Source organism: Haliotis rubra, unplaced genomic scaffold, assembly GCF_003918875.1.
Source record: "Haliotis rubra isolate DU_JTF1 unplaced genomic scaffold, ASM391887v1 Scf231, whole genome shotgun sequence".
In the NCBI taxonomy this organism is placed as follows: domain Eukaryota; kingdom Metazoa; phylum Mollusca; class Gastropoda; order Lepetellida; family Haliotidae; genus Haliotis; species Haliotis rubra.
In genome coordinates, this window is record NW_025766348.1 from 1,206,035 (window position 1) to 1,229,040 (window position 23,006).

The 23,006-nt window shown below is 40.2% G+C and overlaps 1 protein-coding gene across 1 annotated transcript in view; it reads right to left on the bottom strand.

The window, feature by feature from the left end:
- LOC124278117 (structural maintenance of chromosomes protein 5-like) overlaps window positions 1-23,006 on the bottom strand; it is a 387,080-nt gene that overhangs the window by 145,097 nt on the left and 218,977 nt on the right. The window contains exons 14-15 of the mRNA XM_046713865.1: window positions 14,669-14,730; window positions 4,753-4,819 (exon numbers count right to left, since the gene is read on the bottom strand). Coding sequence (XP_046569821.1) covers window positions 4,753-4,819; window positions 14,669-14,730 — 129 coding nt within the window. The remainder of the gene's footprint in view (window positions 1-4,752; window positions 4,820-14,668; window positions 14,731-23,006) is intronic.

Genomic DNA, 23,006 nt, shown 5'->3' on the forward strand with positions numbered 1-23,006 from the left:
ACCCGGACTGGATGTCTGACTACCAACGAAGGGTCGGGAAGAATAAGCTAGCCAACGTCGAAAAACTCGTACCCAACTTGATGAACAAGGCCAAGTACATCGTTCACTATCGCAACCTGCAGCTGTACCTGTCACTGGGTATGAGGCTAACTAAAACCCATAGGGTGCTCAAGTTCGACCAAAGCCCCTGGATGGAGCCTTACATCAAAGTGAACACGGACCTGCGAAAGCTGGCCACCAGTGACTTCGAGAAGAACCTCTACAAGCTCATGAACAACTCGGTGTTCGGTAAGACGATGGAGAACCTGAGGAAACACGTGACCGTGAAGCTGGTCCGGTCGGAAGAGGAAGACAAGCTCACGAGACTTATAGCCAGCCCGGCATTCAACCGGAGCAAGAGCCACATCAAGTTCAACCGGCCCGTCTACGTTGGGATGAGCATCCTCGACCTCTCCAAGCACCTGATGTACGACTTCTACTACAACAAGCTTAAGAAGCAGTATGGCGACAGGTGCGAAGTGCTGTGCACGGACACGGACTCCCTGCTGATGGAGATTCGAACCGAAGACGTGTACGAGGACATGACACCAGTGACTACCCCTAGGACCATGCCATGCACAGCACGGTTAACAAAAACGTCCTCGGTAAGATGAAGGACGACTGACGATAAACAAGATGTCCCTGTCAACGATGGACACGAAGCGTTGGACAGCCGCCAATGGAATCAACACGTACGTGTACAGGCATGAGAAAATTGAACCAAAGACATAGCCGTATGTATACGATGCCACAGAACCAGAGAAAGTTTGAGGCTATTTACTACAGCCCGCATGGGTACTGGAAAGGAGCTATGCTATACATAAGCTTGCCAAAATGGCGAGAGTACCCCTGGACGAGGCCAAAGCGTGGCTTGAAAAACAAGCCCTGTGGCAGATCTACCTACCGGCACCACGCTAAGTGTCTAGAAGAAAGTTCGGCATTGCCGTACCCAATAGCGTCCACCAGGCCGACCTTCTGTTCCTACCCCACGACAAGAGGTACAAGTATGCCCTAACCGTTGTGGACGTGGCCAGCCGCTACAAAGAAGCCGAACCCTTAACCGCAAAAGACTCGGCCCAGGTAGCCCGCAGATTCGAACGCATATACAAGCGCAGCCTGCTGACATGGCCCACCGAACTGCAAGTCGGTCCCGGATGGGAATTCATGGGTGCCGGGTCACAACTGCTAACCAAGCACGGCGTCCAGGCCAGGCGTGGCGTGGCCAGGGCTCATCGCAGCCAAGCCATAGTCGAGAGATTCAATCGGACTTTGGCAGAGCGCTTATTCAGGCCTCAGTATGCGAGAGAGATGGCCAACCCAGGAAGCGATCGACGGAATGGGTAGCGCGGCTACCTCAAGTGGTGTCGGCTATCAACCACGAAACCACTCGGCTCACCGGCAAGAAACCGGCCGACGCGTGGGAAGGAGAAACAGATACCCGACCGGGTCCTCGTGAGGTACCTCTATCAGCCGGGAGAACATGAAGGCGACACTCGGAAACGACCCACCGACCTGACATGGTCGGTCAAAACTTACAACATAGATAAAGTGGACATCAAAGCCGACGAGCCGAACTTGTACTACTTGAGAAGATGGGCCAAGTAGCGATTCAAAATATTTAACACTTACCTTGTCGAGTGATCCCAATAGTGGGCAAAATATGCTTCGATTTGATGTTTCGCACGTTAGATACGTTTTGAAACAACTCGTTGTAAGATCAATGGTATCTGACAGACACTAGTTCAGTAATCTCTATGAATATGTCTTTAATATCCTTGTTCATCCCAGCTGCTTTCATGTTTATTCATGATCTGCTCTTCATGACATTGACAAAATAAAGTATATCTATCATACATTGACAACACGGACATGACATAAGCAAACTTGACATTCAATCAGTTGAGCTAAAAAGCAACATGTCTAAATTTGACACTTACAAATGTTCCACAGACATTACTCATACCTGTTGTTGCCAATCCTGAGCTACATTTACTGTTTTCAAAGTTAACTCTTTCAACACCAATCAACCAGAGGCTTTTGCCATGGCACCGAGTTCCCACAGACTCTGACGTGATAGATGAAGCCAAAGTTTATCAAGGAATATATCAGCTTGCAAAACATTATTGCCACTAAATGTCAGACACCATTTGAAAGGTCTAATCCTACTGTTTATAAATACGAAAGTTATTTTTTATCATATTATTCAAATAATACAACTACAACTTAAATGGTTAATTTTTAATGAAAATGCAAGCTTACACATTATAATGGTGAGATGAACCATGAAAGAAGAAAAATATGTGGTGATTTTTCCATTTGTAGCATGTCATAATATTCCCTTACCTTCTTCTTTTATATATTTCATTTTTAAGTAATCAAAAATTATCATAAAAAGATTTCTGAAACATTATGTATGGTCATCTATTCCAGATATCAGTGGCTTTCCACTCGATAACATGACACAACAGCAGGAAATACCTCCACTTTCGAAGCTTTGTATGAAAAACATGCAAGGTGATTTGTTTGATGGCGGGTATCTTTCGAAAGCTCTGAACAGCAACAATATCACTGTACTCATGCCAAGAGTATTTTCACAGTTGTAAGACGAGATTTTATTAGATAAAGACTTTTTTTTCTAATGACACTTTTCTTGTGAGAGTGATTGTGATTGGTCAAAATCATGTATGTGACCACAGGCAGCCAATCATATTACAGCAAAGAATACCGTCCTTGTAAACAAAAACTTTGAGATTTAGATAAAAGCTTCAGGTAAAATCATGCTATTCTGAATGTGTTACGCAAAAAATCACAACCTATACGTAAATTATAGACTGACTGACTGAGTTTGGTTTTACGCCGCTTTTAGCAATATTCCAGCAACATCACGGCGGGGGACACCAGAAATGGGCTTCACACATTGTACCCATGTGGGGATTCGAACCCGGGTCTTCGGCGTGCCGAGCCAACGCTTTAACCACTAGGCTACCCCACCGCCCCCGTAAATTATAGAATTTAGTGGACATATTGTGCTAGTGTATGACCTGTGAATAAAATGCTTCATGCAGGGGTGGAAATAACTTTAAAATTGCTAGTGTACTCCGGTACAGTGGCACATGTAAAATCACTTGCCCTGATCATTTTTCCACTATACCGGCCTTTTTCTTGTTGATTTTTTAAATAAACAACATTATTAATATTGGAAAGTCAACTGGACACCGGTACAGCGTGATATACAAAATTGCTTGCCCTACAGAAAAAAACACTGGACTCGGACGTCGGGCAATGGGTTATTTCCACCCCTGTTCATGCATATATTTTAGCATTAAAGATTGTGTCTGAGCGTGAACCTTGAGGTGATGAAAGCCAAGATGTTGCTTGGCTTACATCACACGATCGCACAAAAAAGATGGAAATAGTAACTTATAATGTACGTTTGACAACTTTTATGAGTACTGTTGTTCATTGTATTCATTAGTTTATTCAATTTGTTTAATCATTTCCTCATCTTTACTTTGCTCTTTGACAACTGTGATGTGGACCGATTGCCGAAGCATGTGTCCGAGCATTGCATATTCAGGCCTACCAAAGAAAACTTTCCCACTGTACAGAAAAACTCAGAAGGGCCCACATTAATCGTGGAAATAGCAACATAAACATAATACCTCGCTATTGAAACAGTAAAAACCGCAACGAATAGCCATGAAACTGCAACATTTTTGTATCAGCGAACTTTGACCTCTACTGCACATGCGCATTACAATCCACGCTTCTTTCAAATTCTGAGCAATCCTGAATCGCCGTGAGTAGAAAAATATTGAATATGTCGAAATCATTGCTGTCAATCATTTCATACGAATAGGAAGTAAACTAAACAAGCATTGTCACTAAGGTGACATAATCCCCTGCCGCAAATTATCAAATCAAACTTAAAAAGTAATGAAAGTGAAGGTCGTAATTTAAGATGAAGTTAAATGTCACTCACTTTGACCTTGACATGAATGTCTTAGTGTATGAAATATGCAAAAATAGTAATAAAGAAATTGCTTATTAAAAAACATTCAAGGGAAGTCTTGAAAAGTCTATGAAGAAAATCCAGAAACCAGTTCTTGAGATATCTCGCTGACAAGGGTAAAACGTTAAAGTCCCCTTGTGACCTTGAAATCAAGGTCAATGTCACCAAACCTGACTGGGACCTTTCGTTTACCGTGATAACCTAGGTACCAAATATGAAAAGAATCCAGTTAAAGGTTCTTAAGATATTCCAATTCGTACGGACGGACGGACAGACGGAGCCTAATACTATATCCCCCTCTTCGCGTTTGACGTGTGGCGGGTGATAACAAGTGTCCACACAAGTATGATGATGATAAATGCCAAATAACACAACAAAAATACTATAAAAAGGGAATATAACTTTTGTCCAAACTGGAAAATGTCAACATGCGGTCGAGACTTCCTCTTCCATGTGTGCATGTGCAAAATCCAGTTTTAGCGGTTTAAAGTTGCCGTTTTTTACTGTTTCAGTAGCGAGGTAGTATGTTTATGTTGCTATTTCCACAATTAATGTGGACTTTTCTGCGTTTTTCTGCACAGTGGGAAAGTTTTCTTTGGTAGGCCTGATATTGTATATCATTTTGATGCGACTACTGCCTGGCCAGTTTTCCGGCCTCCGGTGTTGAATGGGTTAATCATTACAGAAAAGAATCTTCTCACCTGTATCTGTTTCTTCAACTCATGCTGTCTCTGAACATCCATCGACACTGCCAGAAACACAGGGTCTCTAAACAACAGAATATTAGCAATTTGCGAAACATGTTCGAAACACTAACAAAAATAGAAAGGTGTTTGCATTTCACGTATGAACTTAAGTAGCGGCACCATATCCTGAATGGGCTAACTCTTCCTCCCCTTAGATACAAGTACCTGGAAACATTCTGACTTGACCAAATAATAGCTGGCTTCCCCAATATCCATTTATCTTTCATCTCTTGCATTATATTGTCATTGCCCCATGCAGCACAACTTTGTCCCATGCCTCTAAGAACTTGAAAAAACAATCTGTAAGGATGTCAACTTGTACACATTGCAAAATGACAAAACTCAAACAACAATAGATATTGTTGGATACATGGTATTCATTGTCAAGTATCATACTGACATTTAATTAACTATTCCTGATCTTGAATTGTTTTGCAATTCACCGTTCTCATTTGGAGACAGACTGCAGTTTGATGTGTCCTGAATTGACTGAGCATAGAGAACTAAGTTTGGTGTGTCCTGGATCTGCTGAAGATACAGAACTAATTTTGGGGTGTCCTGTGTTGACTGAGCATAGAGAACTAAGCTTGGTGTGTCCTGGATCTGTTGAAGATATAGAACTAAGTTTGCTGTGTCCTGGATCTGTTGAAGATTCAGAACTAAGTTTGAGGTGTCCTGGATCTGTTGAAGATTCAGAACTAAGTTTGGGGTCTCCTGGATCTGCTGCAGATACAGAACTAAGTTTGGGGTGTCCTGGGTTGACTGAGCATAGAGAACTAAGTTTGGTGTGTCCTGGGTTGACTGAGCATAGAGAACTAAGTTTGGTGTGTCCTGGATCTGCTGAAGATACAGAACTAAGTTTGGGGTGTCCTGGGTTGACTGAGCATAGAGAACTAAGCTTGGTGTGTCCTGGATCTGTTGAAGATATAGAACTAAGTTTGCTGTGTCCTGGATCTGCTGAAGATATAGACCTAAATTTGGGGTGTCCTGCGTTGACTGAGCATAGAGAACTAAGCTTGGTGTGTCCTGGATCTGTTGAAGATATAGAACTAAGTTTGGGGTGTCCTGGATCTGCTGAAGATATAGACCTACCGTATTTTTTGCACCATTACCGCTCCTGAATATTACCCGCACCCGGTTTTGGACTTAATCTCCGCGACACAGTCCACACATAACCCGCACCTTACTATTACCCGCAACCTTTAGTGCGATTCAGTGTAAAAATAAAAGTAAGGCAGAATATATATTTCAGTCGCCAGGATCTAAGCGTACCTTTATTGGGAGTTGCCTTCAGAAGTTTTCAAAATCGTTGTAATTTGTTATCCTTCTTCTTTGTTATATATCCTTTTTCCATATTATTTGAAGTAATAAATTGTCACTATTAGTGTCGTTGACCGATTGAACATCGTGTGGCTGAATGCGGATCGTAAGCGTCGCCATTTTAGAAGTAGACCGCTACCCGAATGGACAATATTGTGAAGTAAATTCACGTTTCAGACAACTTTAATGATCTTCCCGGGATAAATCATCATGTTTTCTGAATAATAAAAATAATCCATCGTTGTTATTACAAAATAAATGATTAAAACTGATGTGTCGTTTTAATTTCTTTGTCTGGCTGCACTCGCGACAACTCTCTTACCCAGAGTTCCTTGCGGCCAGACTCTGCCTGAGCCAGAAAGATGTGGCGTTTTTAACACAGTCCATTCAATATAATGTACATATTTCCTAACTTTTGTTATATTTGATGAGTCTACACATCTAATTAAACATCGTTGCTAAAATGGTTTAGTTTCACTGAGAAAATATCCTGAAGCGTGTACCACTATTTACGATTTGCTTGGCGATCCTTTGTTTACATGGGTTTATGCATTTGCGTACGTGCTGTCATCGAAACTTTATGGAGAGCAAGCGATGCAGCCTGTTTGAAATATAAATATGTATTGTCATAATAGTTCACGTAACAGTGTAAAACTGAGTATTAGATGTTATGCTAAGTCATCGCTGAGCCGTGTGAGTGTGTACTGCGACCTACCACGTGCCAATCAGTCGAGGGTTTCCGGCATGAATTTAGTGATTGGCTGAAAATACCCACCCACACAAATTAAGCCAGTAGAAACACTTCAATTCATATCATAATAGCAAATATACTCATATGGTTAAAAATAGCGTGAAACACATAAGAATATAAATAAATAACATGCAGCAACCGAAGAGCTAGAATCATTTATTTTGACAAATGATTATTTTGATTAAATCATTATTCTGCCAAAGCATTCTGAAAGCATTTCAGTTCATTTTGTCTTCACTGATGGACATTTCACGGTAGCCGTTACTTTCGTTTAAGTCGTCACTTTGAAAGCCATCAAAGTCCCTCGTCTTCAGTGTCGAATGGAAGATCTGGGCAATTTCTGGAGGTATAATTGAATCTGCAGTGTCCATTTCTTCATCTTCTGAGTCAGACTCAACAAGTACCGGCACGTCGTCGGACTGCGTCCTGAATGATCTCAGCTTTTGAAATCCGTTAGCGATTGTTGATACACTGATCTTGTCCCATGCCTCGACAATCCATTTTGCAAACTTCAGCATAAGTTGCCCCACGTTGCCTTCCAGTCTTGGTGAAGGTGTGCTCTCCACTACACATCCATCTTTCCCAAGAAGCTCTCAGGAGTGTCTTTGAAACATCTGTTAACACTAATATCCAGTGGCTGGAGCGGCTTGGTCATTCCACCAGGAATCACAAGAGGGATTGTGTTCACTGTCTTTAATTTTTGCTTAATCCCATCGGTGATGTGAGCCCTCATAGAATCCATAATGAGACCGGCTTTCTTAAGATGGAAAAAGCCTCCTGGTCGTTTACAAAACACTGAGAGAGCCAGATAGCCATCTGCTCCTCGTCCATCCACCCCTTCTTGTTACACTGGATCACAATACCACTTGGAAATTTCTCTTTTTGGCCGTGAATTCTCTTGAATATCACCATGGGTGGAAGCTTCTTTCCAGATGCTGTAACAGCCAGAACAACCGTAAGCGGCGACTTCTCATGGCCTGTCGTCCGGATTGTGGCGGTGTCTCTAGCCTTGGGTTTTCGACTGTCCGGCTCATCGGTATATCCGAATGTCAGAGCACCTTTCGTCCATGTTGACAATTTGATCAAGTATCGATCCCATGTTCTTTGACTACTGAACTAACATAATCCTTAAAGGTCTCCAGTTTCTCTTGGAAGTCAGCTGGTAATTTCTGTGCCATGGTAGTACGGGCCCTTATGGAAAGCTGCTGGGCTTCATGAACCTGAAGCACCAAGATGGTCCTCCCATAAATTCGGAAATCCCATCTCCTTTGCAAGAACACAGGCCTTCAGGCCAATTTGAACAGTGCTCACACCCGACAGGCAGCTCTCTGTTCAAGGATCCAGTCATGGATACTCTTCTCCAGCATGAGGCCATCTTGCTTTGTTCCCTCGGAAAGACTTTGTTGTTTTTCTTCGTTTTTGGGTTGGTCCTTCTGTTTTTCGCCAATATCTTATCAAAAGATTCATCAACTCAATTTCTGTGCTGACTGGCGATTCCCGTTTTCTTCTTGGCAAACTTGATAAGCCTCAAGTTTGAAGGCAGCTGTATAGCTCTTCCGTTTTCGTACTGGCGGCATTACGTAAAATTATCAAAGAATGTGTATCGCAGTGAAAGATGAATAAAATGTGTGATAAATAAATTCTGTCTGAGGGTATAAATAAGGGCAAAGCGAACCAAGACCCGATTGGTAAAAAACAAAAAGAAATATTGTAAAACTATCCAATGACAGCTCAGACCTTTGAGTCTCAATACATACAACTAAACTGTTCAAATATTTATTTTACCTAAAATGACTGTGAACACACGCGGGTGGGAGGACAGCAACTAAACTGTTCAAATATATATTTTACCTAAAATGACTGTGAACACATGCAGGTGGGAGGACAGCAACTAACAATATTGATTTTCTTAATTGTTGTGACAACACTACATCGGTGAAATCTCTTTGTAATCCAGCGAATTGCATTAGGATTGTGTTGACAGTATTGTATTCTTAATTTTGTTTCTTTATATACAATATATTATCTTGTAGCAAAATACATTACCAACCCTTTTAACTAATCATTGGCCCTCCCCATTAATTATCAAGCGACACTAAATTACGAAAAACATCAATGTAAATACCTGCCACGCCCACCCACATGTCGCGACAAGTTCATGAATATTCATACAAGAACCGACACCTCCATGGCTAAATGTCGATTGCTATATTTTTATCGTTTTAGAAATGAAATAATCACGCGAAGTAAATTCACAGTACCATTTATAAACTTTTGCTGTCAATAAAGTATGTATTAGCATTGCTGATTCCGTATAATTAACGACAAAAAGTTTTTGCTTTTGCGCGTCCGACATTTTGGCGGCGTTCGGACAGCCAGGGTTGCGATCGATCTGCTGGAGGCGGAATTACGGAAGGCATTGTATGCTCTTTGAACATTTTCATAACAGTTACAAGCAGGGTTGTTTTATTCATAAATCAAATCTACTGTCATATTATTGATATACATTTCGATTTGAAATTGAAAGTCACGTTTTAAATAGCTCATCACGGCGACTACATTCTCAGGGTATTTTATAACACTTCCTTAAAACTCTTGTTTTCTCCGTGTAAAATCCACACATAACCAGCTCTGGATTATAACCCGCTGCCACATAGCCCGAAGAGTTTGAGAGGGAAAAAGATCACGGGTAATAGTGCAAAAATCACAGTAAATTTGGAGTGTCCTCGTTGACTGAGCATAGAGAACTAAGTTTGGTGTGTCCTGGATCTGTTGAAGATATAGAACTAAGTTTGGGGTGTCCTGGGTTGACTGAGCATAGAGAACTAAGTTTGCTGTGTCCTGGATCTGTTGAAGATATCATGGAATAATTATTCATAAAAAATTCATTATTAATTATAACCACTACAAGCGATATATTAGGATTCAGATATTAGGAAAATATAAATATAGAATATTAGTTTCATCATGTATCAGTAATAGCTTAGAGAAAGAATCCAGTCAAAAGTAGTAAAACTCATCTCACAGACATACTATTGAAAAAGGTATAAATTACGGCTGCACAATTTCACAGACTAAACGTCTATAAAATCCTAGCCTAAGGTATCAAGGACTCAAGCTGTTAGACAAACCTTTCAGCAAGAAAAAGTTATGACTAGACGGTTTAATAAACTGTTTTGATAAAGTAAACACGTCGTTAAGATCTAGCCCAGGGTAAGGATCCAAGCATCCAGTAAAAGTGCCAACGAGATCAGTGCCAGTTGAAATAGGATTAGCAGGATTTAGTACTCCCGCTGTCTGGTCAATGAAGTTGTTTTTGTAGGACACACCCCATTTTGTTATATTCTATATTTCATTGGTTATTGTAGGTTACACCCATTTTTGTATCAGTCAACGAATCATAATCTCTTCCTTGTTTCAATTCTAGATAAATAGTCACTATCTCCATTCATTTGGCAGTAGGGTTTAGACTCCCAACACAGGTCAGCTCTAGCCCTCAGCGCAGAGGGTTGTACCGACTCTCTGTGGCCACCCATGTTATTCCATTCTTGTAAATAAAATTGCAATTAGCTTCTTGTGACTCCGGACTCTTTGCTGAGTTAATTCCCCCGAGCAGACCAGCACGCCAGTTAGATAAGGGGTTTCACCGGAATCCTCACTTGGACCCAAGACCCCTATCATAACAAAGATATGGAACTAAGTTCGATGTCTCCTGGATCTGCTGAAAATACAGAACTAAGTTTGGTGTGTTCTGGGCACCTATTCTCAAAAGTGTCCCAGCTAAGACAGATCCTAAGTAGTTATGACAGGAGTTAGGACATCCTACCATTAGGATAAGACACATTCTCGAAATGATCCTATCCCTGTCCTAACTTGTGCTACCTATCCCAGCTAGCATAGCGAGCCCTTCAGTAGGTGATATAGAAAAACCTTCATTCAGTCGGGGATTCCCCTAAATTTTACCCATGATTCCATAAAAAACACACATATAAGGGCAACTACAATCTCATTTACAAGATAAATGGTAAGACTAGAAATCGAAGTAAAAGCCTTGAAGGAGGTGAAATTCAGCTTTTGATGGACTTAGTAGATCTTGAAGAAATTATTAGATATTTTCATCACATTATTGTAGTTTTGAAGTTTTTGAAAATTCATTTATTTGACAAGGAGACAACATATTTACTTCAGACTTGAACTCTCATTGAACAGGAGTTACACTTGAACAGGAGCTACTTCCCCTATCAAGTTGGCCTTGACATTGACATTTCACAGCAATGTGATAGAAAAGAGCAATGTTGCGATTAAAATGGCCGAGAATAGGTAAGAACTCAACAAATCTCTTTTGTAGATCTAAAGAATATGTGCATTGCAACAAGTGTGTCTATTCATTACTGATAAAATGATAATATAAACTCAAAATAATCTTCTTAACTCATCAAAACTGTGTGCTGTTGTAAATTCAAATGTAATTTAGGCGAGTTATTTTGTTTGACGTCAAAATTGGTGAACAAACAAGAACCACACCATGTTGACTTCCACTAAGATAGACTAAGGACAAGTCAAAACCTATCCTAGTATTTGTCCTAAGTTAGGATAGCCTAGTGCTAGGATACATTCGAGAATAAGGTAGGACACCTATCCTAGACGTCAGGATCAAAGTTAGGATATCCTAAGGCTAGGATCCTTTCGAAAATAGGGGCCCTGGATCTGCTGAAGATATAGAACTAAGTTTGCGGTGTCCTAGATCTGCTTAAGATATACAACTAAGTTTAGTGTGTGCTGGATGTGCTGAAGATATACAACTAAGTTTAGTGTGTACTGGATGTGCTGAAGATATACAACTAAGTTTGGTGTGTACTGGATGTGCTGAAGATATACAACTAAGTTTGGTGTGTACTGGATGTGCTGAAGATATACAACTAAGTTTAGTGTGTACTGGATGTGTTGAAGATATACAACTAAGTTTAGTGTGTACTGGATGTGCTGAAGATATACAACTAAGTTTAATGTGTACTGGGTGTGCTGAAGATATACAACTAAGTTTAGGGTGTACTGGATGTGCTGAAGATATACAACTAAGTTTGGTGTGTACTGGATGTGCTGAAGATATACAACTAAGTTTAGTGTGTCCTAGATCTGCTGAAGATATACAACTAAGTTTAGTGTGTACTGGATGTGCTGAAAATATACAACTAACTTTAGTGTGTACTGGATGTGTTGAAGATATACAACTAAGTTTAATGTGTACTGGATGTGCTGAAGACATACAACTAAGTTTGGTGTGTACTGGATGTGCTGAAGATATACAACTAAGTTTGGTGTGTACTGGATGTGCTGAAGATATACAACTAAGTTTAGTGTGTACTGGATGTGCTGAAGATATACAACTAAGTTTAATGTGTACTGGGTGTGCTGGAGATATACAACTAAGTTTAATGTGTACTGGATGTGCTGAAGATATACAACTAAGTTTAGTGTGTACTGGATGTGCTGAAGATATACAACTAAGTTTAGTGTCTACTGGATGTGCTGAAGATATACAACTAAGTTTAGTGTGTCCTAGATCTGCTGAAGATATACAACTAAGTTTAGTGTGTACTGGATGTGCTGAAGATATACAACTAAGTTTAATGTGTACTGGGTGTGCTGGAGATATACAACTAAGTTTAGTGTGTACTGGATGTGTTGAAGATATACAACTAAGGTTAGTGTGTACTGGATGTGCTGAAGATATACAACTAAATCAGTGTGTACTGGATGTGCTGAAGACATACAACTAAGTTTAGTGTGTACTGGATGTGCTGAAGATACACAACTAAGTTTGGTGTGTACTGGATGTGCTGAAGATATACAACTAAGTTTAGTGTGTACTGGATGTGCTGAAGATATACAACTAAGTTTAGTGTGTACAGGATGTGCTAAAAAGATATACAACTAAGTTTAGTGTGTACTGGATGTGCTGAAGATATACAACTAAGTTTAATGTGTACTGGGTGTGCTGGAGATATACAACTAAGTTTAGTGTGTACTGGATGTGCTGAAGATATACAACTAAATTAGTGTGTACTGGATGTGCTGAAGATATACAACTAAGTTTGGTGTGTACTGGATGTGCTGAAGATATACAACTAAGTTTGGTGTGTACTGGATGTGCTGAAGATATACAACTAAGTTTAGTGTGTACAGTATGTGCTGAAGATATACAACTAAGTTTAGTGTGTACTGGATGTGCTGAAGATATACAACTAAGTTTAATGTGTACTTGATGTGCTGAAGATATACAACTAAGTTTAATGTGTACTGGATGTGCTGAAGATATACAACTAAGTTTAGTGTGTACTGGATGTGCTGAAGATATACAACTAAGTTTAGTGTGTACTGGATGTGCTGAAGATATACAACTAAGTTTAATGTGTCCTACATCTGCTGAAGATATACAACTAAGTTAGTGTGTCCTGGATCTGTTGAAGATACAGAACTCAGTGTGGTGTGTCCTGCGTTGACTGAGCATAAAGAACTAAGGTTAGTGTGTCCTGGATCTGCTGAAAATATAGAACTAAGTTTGGTGTGTCTTAGATACAGAGTGAGCGACTGAGTTTAGTTTTACGCTGCACTAAGCAATATTCCAGCTATGAGGGGCATCCCAAAAGTAGTCGGCCTAACTATATTCTCGTTGTCCAATGTTAGAAAAGCTACCATTTTATTTTGAAGAAATCATTAGCAAAGCCATATCCCAAATTTCACATATGTGGGTAATGTGGTTTACGAGATATTAATCATCACAACACATTGGGGTATAATATTTCTTTAAAAATTGCAGAAAGTGAAAAATGATCTGTCATGTTGTACTTCTTTGATAATGGTCTGCCCTCAGATAATATCAGATAAAATATGTTCAGTATAGTATTAGATGACTTCCCATTATAATCAACATTCAAAGATTTGGATTGCTTGATTTATATTTAGACAGGGCTGTTTTTAAAGGACACCCCCATTATAATCTTCAAAAACATTGTGTCCATATATTCAAGCTGGCACTTTTTAAAATATATTGCGTGCTGACACTTGTGTGACCGTTCAGTATTTAGTTTGAACCCTTGGCATCATGTATGAATAAGTGAAAACATTAGAATAAATTATGTCCTTATGATTACGTGATCTGAAAGGGGTTGGGTAGTGTCTCCAAAACCAGCTGTTTCAGTAAACATCATGGGGGAGTCACTTTAACAAGCGATTGTAGTTTCAAATTGCATTTTTATGTATTTTAATATCTACGTTTGATTCTAGAGGACTTCTGCCTATCTGAAACACACAAAATGTTTCTTGCATATTTTGTTTCCTGAAGTTTGTGATGCATTTATTGCAGATTTTGTGTTTTTAGGGGGTACCAAGATAAAGATTCAAACAAAATGGGGATCGTGAGGCTGGAACATGTCAAAAGCAATTTGCTTGAGGTTGACAGATAAAATGTAGAAAATAAAACATAAAAACAGCTGCATTTGTATAATTTTCTAGGTGAGGCCGACTACTTTTGGGACGCCCCTCGTATATGGCGGTGGTCTGTAAATAATTGAGTCTGGACCAGACAATCCAGTGATCAATAGCATGAGCATCGATCTACACAATTACGATACGATGACATGTATCAATCAAGTCAGCGAGCCTGACCACTGACCACCCGATCCATATAGTCGCCTCTTACGACAAGCATGGGTTACTGAAGATCAATTCTAACCTAGATCTTCACGGGTCGATACAGAACTAAGTTTGGTGTTTCAAAGAGGAGCTGAATATACAAACCTTAGTTTGGTGTTTCTAGCAGATATCTCTTTGTTTCCATATCGAGATCTCTTTATTGTATACTGAAATGAAACAAAATATAGGTGAGGAAGGTAGGGCTGCACAATATAACCGGTTTACCGGTATTTACCGGTGTAGACGTGAAAACGATATGTACTGCGATATGCTGATCGAAAACAGGTATTTTGACATGCATTCGGAAAACTCTGTAACATTCGGAAATCTTCGGATATAATATAGAACAAACTTTATGGATAACAACTTCTTTTATTCGTGAGTGCGACGTTTCGATACAGATTCTTGTACCGTTGTCAAGCAGGAATGGAACATGAAGAAGGGGGATGTATATATATAATTATACTGAATGTAACAATGTAACAAAGAAAACAACATAGTTAACATAATTGGCTAGGCAGCCAGCTGATGATGCCAGACAGTAGACAAAGGACAGGCGTGGAAACCAATGATGTACAAATAATAATGTGGTGTTTATACAGCAGAGTTTATACAGTAGATTGGGCTTGGTAGATGAGTGCATCATAAACGGATGAAATGAAGTACCCTTGGTCTCGGTTGATGGTGGGCTTTTGGCATTTGATGTGGATGGCTTCAGTGAGCTTGCGTTTAGTGAAGTCTGTTTGTTTGTTTGTTAGCCCCTCTGAGTCCGATAAGTCCGGGATTAACAGTAATATGGGCGGATTGTCCGTATAAAGTCCTGGCAAGCCGTTGCCGTAACTGTAGCCGTTGCATGACTATCCGTGGCATTCCCCGTAAGACAAGCAGCCCTCCGCTGGGAGTCTGCCGTGAAGCCCGTGCTATCTGACGGCTGGTAAGGGACCGTGCCGGCGGCCTAAGCCCGACTAATGGAATCCCCCCCCAAGCCGCACGGGCGACACAGATCCACCGGAGCGTAAAACGATAGCCGGCTCTGCGGACGGTCTGGCTTGAGTACTGGACCCTAAGGGTACCCCGCACATGGTGGTGTCCCTCCCGTACGAAGCCTTAGCGTCTCCCGCCGTGGGGATCGGCAACCCAGCTTCAAGACGGTGGTGGTACTCGGCCGAAACGAGCATAGCACCGTGCCGCCCTACGGGAAATGACTGTTGATTCAGGGGCCTAGTGCGCCCGTCATCGTCTGTGTTAACGATTCCGTGAAATCTAACTGCCTCTGCATTTCTGATATTTTCCCATCGTTACGCTTTTCAAACTCATGGAAAGATTGCCGCATGGATGCCTGAATATCCAACTTAAAATCCAACAATAGGGACGTAATGGCCGACATGTCCACTTGGCTGGACGAAGAACTAGATTTTGATCTTGACCTAGACTTAGTCTCTGATTTAATGGAATCTGGCTGAGGTTGCGAAGCAGATTTCTTAATTCTAGATGAATCAGATGAATCCGATAATTTCCTTTTCCTGGAATTATTGCGAGCCTTGTCAATAATTAACCAGTCCTCTTTTGATAATTCTGAGCACAGCAAACAACGATTATCTAAAGAGCAAGGCGATCCCACAAAACATGAGGCACATAATGAATGAGGGTCCGATTCAGCCATGAATCTGTGTCATTGCAAGTACTTGTTTTGCGACATTGTGAATAAGTCCTAATGGCGGGAAAATCTAACTCCTCACAAGTAATGCAATTGCAAAATATACAGTTCGCAATATAATGCGATGGTCAGAACAGACCAACTGCGATATCACTAACCAGTACACTTGCAAAATTCACTTGTGAAGACTTTCATTGATAATTCTCTTCCACTTCTGTGAACGTCTGCACGTGAACCATACAGAAAAAATTATGAGGGCTTGGATAGGACAAAGCTGTGACGTCACGGCTAGGGGAGATAACTGTGTCACTCTTTAGGCATACCACTAAGGATAACTATAACTTAGTTTTTTTAAGAGAACTTTTTCTCTTTCATTTCTGTATGTCACTGTGATACCACAGGAAACTGGCAACCATAATCCAGAGGGAACGTTTACGACATAATTATCAAAACTTACAGTACACAATCTTTTCGTTTTATAAAGGGTGCCGCCAAAGGCGTCACCATCTGTAGAATGCCACTGAAGTAATCTTGTGAAATCGGCCCCCAGTGAAGATTAGCTATAAAACAGTTCCTGTAGTAGTTAGCCTTTATTCATTATTAACATTGATTCAACATTTTTCACCGTACTCAAACACAGCTATTGGATTCTAATTTCAGGTTAATCTATTGAATCTATTTTCAACTATATGTTGCCGGATGTATTTCCCCATACATTTGCGTATCTCTTACTTTATTCCTCTCTGCTCATTTATGAGTGCTTCTTCTATCACTCTTACTCTGGTTTTAATACCAGTTGTATCCCGTGCATTACCTGTTCCGTGACGTAGGCATTTTCATATTTGCCACTTCATGTCACGCCACGGCTGAGGTGAGTTGCTACACCCCTCGGTCATACATCATTTTCGACTGATGTCCATATCTATTTTACAGGTATGTACCTTTTCTGTATACTTTCGTATTATCATAAAGGTTCGCGATATCGTAATATTGATAAGATATCTATTGCATATCTATTATATGGCATCGCGTTGCACGAGATTACTAATTAGACACTGGCACCAGCACGTCAGTAAGTGTGAGTGATGTCTGCTTTCCTGAATTTGTTCATAATATTCTACTTTATATCGAGTGCAATATTATTTAAAATACTCTAAATACCATATTATAAATGTACATTGTGCAATGGTAAAATATGTGCAATAGTGATATTGCCACTTCATGTCAGGCCACGGCCGAGGTGAGTTGTTACATCCCTCGGTCATACATCATCTTCGACTGATGTCCATATCTATTTTACAGAATAAACAGATTTTAATCAACTACGCCTCAGTCCGATTTATCTGCAGCCAGGACCCGCAACAAAATGGCGCCCGAACAGGGACTGAGGGTTGAGCCACAACGACAACATTGCTGACGTCACATCATCCATTGTCATCGATGTCTTCTCCGCCATCGGGTCGATCGACGATCCGTCAGCCAGGTCATCATCGTCCATACCGTCACCATCACATCACCGTCAGTCATGCACCGTCATCGCTACAGGTTCAGTTATAAGTATGCCACGATTTGACGTTCGATGATTTTTATATCATCACACTTTACATGTCTCATGTGCTAGGACTGTGCAGTGACTACAACTCCATGATTATGGACATGTGATATTTCTGCTGTGATATTTGTGCCTTATATTACGGTACATGACAATTCACCTATTCATGTTTCATCACTTATGATATCCACGGATTGAAGAACTCTGAGATACTCACGTGAGATATTTGAGACATTTGAAACTATGCTATTTTCATCAACATTTCCTGATTGTTGATATTTATGCTCTATATATATGAACTATGTTTTGATATATTTCACGTGATATTAATACTCTCATGTGAAATATTTTGCTTAGTTTCACGTGCACATTGCAACATTTTTGTATATTCTCATAAATCGTCATAGTAGACATATTGAGTGTTTACTATGAGCTGGTAAGAATATAGTGTATCTCTGCAGAGGATTAGTTAGCATTAGTTACTTACAGGCCTATAGTTTGTACACACTTAGTTTAGTATTTAGAGAGACAAAAGACATTGTACAACTTATGTCTTTTAGTTATTTGTCTCTTAGGGCTTTGTCAGTTACTCATTTTACATTCTGTGTTTAACGTTTGTGGTAGTTTTATTCAACTTAGTTTTATACATTCATATCATGGAGTGATTGAGAGTGTGCTCGAATACATCTCACCTGCACTTATACTAAAAACATCACAGTACATTGTTTTTTCGTATTTTGTGTTCTTGTTTAAAATTTTGCGTATTTCGTATCGCGACCGTGCCTTACACTCGCGTTTCGGATAACACTTGTAATTTGTAACTTATTTTCGCATGTTTACATTTTGGACTTATACTTCCGCGTTACTCATGTAATTCGTAAACATCCGGTAAGGCGTGATTTCCGGTTTACTAAGCTTCCGGTTTTTCATCTTCATGTTAGTTCAATAAACTTGATAGGTTCTTTGTTGTTTTACTTTATTATTACTTTTGACATTTTCATTGCCTTCGTCATTAGAAATAACTTTTCCTTACTATCCACTTTCACTGTTTGATATATGCTTTACACCTTTGTATTTTCAGTATGCATTGGTTGACATCCGCTTCCTTTGTTTACATGTTTGTTTACTTGGTAGTGGCATTGCATATTTTCTAGTGTATATACTTTAGTGTTTGGTGTTTGGTATTCTTCCATTTGGCCAGTTGCTTACATACTCAGGTCATTGTGGATTTATTCTGGTTTGGATTTTGATTGTATTTTTGTGGTCCAGACTTATTGGTTCTTGGCTTGTATTGCGGTTGGTTATATTCCTGCTTCATCTGAATATCCCCACACATAGTTAGACATGTTCTAGTTAGGAAGCACTTATACGCTAGTGTTAGTGAATGAACAGTGTGAACTTGTGTAATTATTCAGCTGGTATCATTATATGGCTACTGGGGTTGAGGATTTGTATGTGGACACTCAGGTCAACTCAGAAGAGGAAGAGAGGAAGATGATCAGTTATTTATCAGCTACAGGACGATATCAGATTCGACCTATTCCTCCTTTATGCTCTTCTACTCAGGATCAGAAGTTCACTCCTAAGATAGAGGAATTCACACCAAGGCATCAAGGACTTAGACCAGACAAGCACATGAGCTTGAGGTTTCAGCAGACTCCACCTGAGATACCCATGTATAGTACCCCATATTTTAATCAAGGTTTTCTGAACCCACAACTCCAACAGTTTCAGCTTCCAAGGATTTCACCCTTTTCTGGAGAGATTCCGGTTCCAAAGAATGAAGCCTCATTTGGATCATGGAAATGGGAACTGAAATGTCTTCTTCAGGACGCCGCTTATCCACCTGCGTTGATAGCCCAGGCTGTAAGGAAATCTCTGAAAGGTGACGCCGCAAGTATCCTTTTATCACTAGGACACACTGCGTCGGTCGAAGCTATAATTCAGAGACTAGACGGACTCTATGGAACGTTGGACAACCTAGAGACATTGATGCAAGAGTTCTACACAGCTCATCAACAGGACTCTGAATCTGTTGCATCATGGGAAATACGTTTGGAAACTCTACTTCAGAAGGCTACAGACAGAGGAAGTCGTATTGACTGTCGCTGCTGACAGTTCTCATCCAGTTAGAGGTCGAGGTCGTGGTAAGCGAGGTAGAGGGAAACAAGGAAGTTCTTTAAATTAGAGAGGCCACCTACTGCAGGGCAAGTCGAGTCCGAGAGAGAACACAGCCCTGATAACGAAACTTATCTTAGAGACAGGATGATCGGTGATGCTAATGAAGCTATGGTTGCTATCGCTGGATTTGATTGTCTTGCCCTTCTGGATTCAGGTTCCATGATAACATCCGTAAGTGAAGCATACTACCAGTCAACACTATCTGATTTGGAACGTAAGTCATTAACAGAGTTTGAACTTGACATCATGGGTGCTGGAGACAACTTGATTCCATACACAGGTTATATCGAGGCTCCTATCTACATTCCTATTTATGATGCTGAATATCTGATACCAGTGTTGATCACCAAGGACACGGAGTACAAGCAAAGAGTTCCACTTTGCCATTGAGTTCAGTAAGCTTGACCTTCCAGCGGGATACTGGCAAGTGGAGCTCGAAGAAGAGGACAAGGAGAAAACTGCATTTTCTGTCGGACCATTAGGTTTTACATTTCAGAGACTGATGGAAAAGTGCATGGCCTGGGATGTCTGAATCTAAAAGAATGTCTTATATATCTGGATGACATAATCATATTCTCTGATACTTTTGAAGAACACATGAAGAAGTTGGAAGCAGTGTTTCAATGTTTGAAAGATCATGGACACAAGCTGAAACCATCTAAGTGTGAACTGTTCAGAGAAAGGTTCAAGTATCTAGGACACATTGTATCTGTAAATGGTATAGAGACAGACCCAGAAAAGACAACTGAACTCAAAACCTGGCCTGTTCCAAAGAATACCGATGACGTAAGAAGATTTCTTGGATTTACCGGATACTATCGTCGTTTTGTCAAAGACTTTTCCAAGATAGCTAAACCCCTGAATGATCTTCTCATTGGACAGCCAAAGAAGAAACGCAGACGGACTATAGTCTGTTTGCAGTGTAAACGTACCGATGAATTTCACTTTCAACAAAAATGTAAATCAAAAGAAGTGAAAATAAGATTGCGAATCCTCATAATTTTACCTTGCCATTTTAACATTTAAAATTCAGAATTTTTTTCAACCTCAGATAAAAGTTGTTTAACCAAATGAAGAGATCCCAGTTTTCACTGTGCAGCAGGAAGATGGCAAATAAAGGTTCTAAGAAGACTTTGCACCGGAATATGCTTCATCCTATTGTGTCTGTTCCAGTTGAACCAGTAGCGCCACAGACGAACAAAAGAACAGGAACGAAAAAGTCAATGTCCTTAAAAGTCAAAGAATTGGTGGTGATGCTACCAGGAGCTCCTATAACAAAGGCATCCACAGTACATGCGACCAATGCATTTAAAGCGCAAGATGTAACAGAAACCGGAGATTCTATGTTGGAAACAGTTGGAACTGTATATGGATTTCAAGATTCATCTCCAGCTTTCACAGAATCACCTGGAACATCACGCACTGCAGCAATCCTATCAACCCCTGTTGAACAGTCATCTGCTTCAGCTGAACAAGGGCGCAACACATCTTCTGCTTCTGATGCCGTTGTTGAAGACACAGTTATTTCTGAACCACTGCCGAGTTCTGAAATGGGGAGGCCTACCCGTACCAGAGTTCCACCAGCTTGGTTAAGGAGTGGCGATTGGGTCACTAATTTTGGTCTTCAGGCATTTCCGTCTTTAGCTTGTCCTGTTGCTTCGTCTGCTGAAGAGGTTAATTTGGTTGATGATTTTCCAGCGGCTGCTGGTACCTCGGATTTTGAAGTTTTTGTATGAGTTGTCATTTTGTGAGCTCAAGGTGTAATTAGTTGTATAAGTTTGTGTTTTGTTCAGTTTTAATGTCTTGTTGCATTTAAATGTCGAGGACAACATTTCTCAAAGGAGGGGAGGATGTCGCCAGATGTATTTCCCCTCTTTATTCCTCTCTGCTCATTTACAGGCGCTTTTTCTATCACTCTTACTCTGGTTGTAATACCAGTAGTATTTCGTGCATTACCTGTTCTGTGACATCTCGTGCATTACTTGTTCCGTGACGTAGGCATTTTCATATTTGCCACTTCATGTCACGCCCTGGCCGAGATGAGTTGTTACACCCCTCGGTCATACATCCGATTTATCTGCGGCCAGGACCCGCAACATATATTTCAATTATATTTTAGCAAAGCATTCATCACTTGATATGGCCTGTTGATTTTACCTGCTTGTCTTCTCTCATACAGCACATCAATATGACAGCACCTGGTCATGCACCTTAAATACAGTTGTCAGTTTGACACAGAGTTACATTGAGTAATGTACTTAAAATTCTAATTTATGTGATATTTTCACATATGCTTATATCTCCTGATGACAGGTAGGTAGAGTAGGCAAGTCAATTGGAACAGACCCCAATTTATTACTTTCAATGTTTTAAGGTAATTGGCATTTCACAAGTAAGTTTTCATGTGAACCTGTGGGTTAACTTTCATTTGCTTCTTGCTTTTAAAAAAGCAAGTAAGCATCATTACCTATTAACATGTTTGCAAAGTTGCTTATGTTTGACAATAACACCTTTGCTCCCTTCATTGTTAAATTAAAGTTTACCAAGAATGCTAATACACAATTGACTTTTTCCCTTTAATGCATCTCCCTACCGGTGCCTGTTGTCCACAATGATGAGGCCCAGGTGATTCCAGAATACACATGCTACAGGTTAGTGTTTGTTTACTTTTGGAATGAATTTGTCTGAATAATGTCTGGTGTACTTGTTGAACACACTTCTTTGTATCAGACATTTCTCCCAACAGAAACAAAAAATAACGAGGAGAGTTACTTGCTTGATAACGGTGTTAGTAGCTACAGCGAAATGTCACTCATTATTATATTAAAGAAGTTGTATATCCATACAACTCTCCTTGTTGTTCATCACACCAACTTCTAAATGCCACTCAAAGAAATATGTTTTCGCGCATTTCGCAGTATAGCGAGAAAACGCTGTCTACACGGTAGTGACGTTAGTCATGTATGACGTCAGATAATTACTTCATTGGGTTTAGTAGAGTGAGGTGTTGCCATTCTAGCCCGAGCAGTCGCTCTGATCAGTCAGGTTTTCTG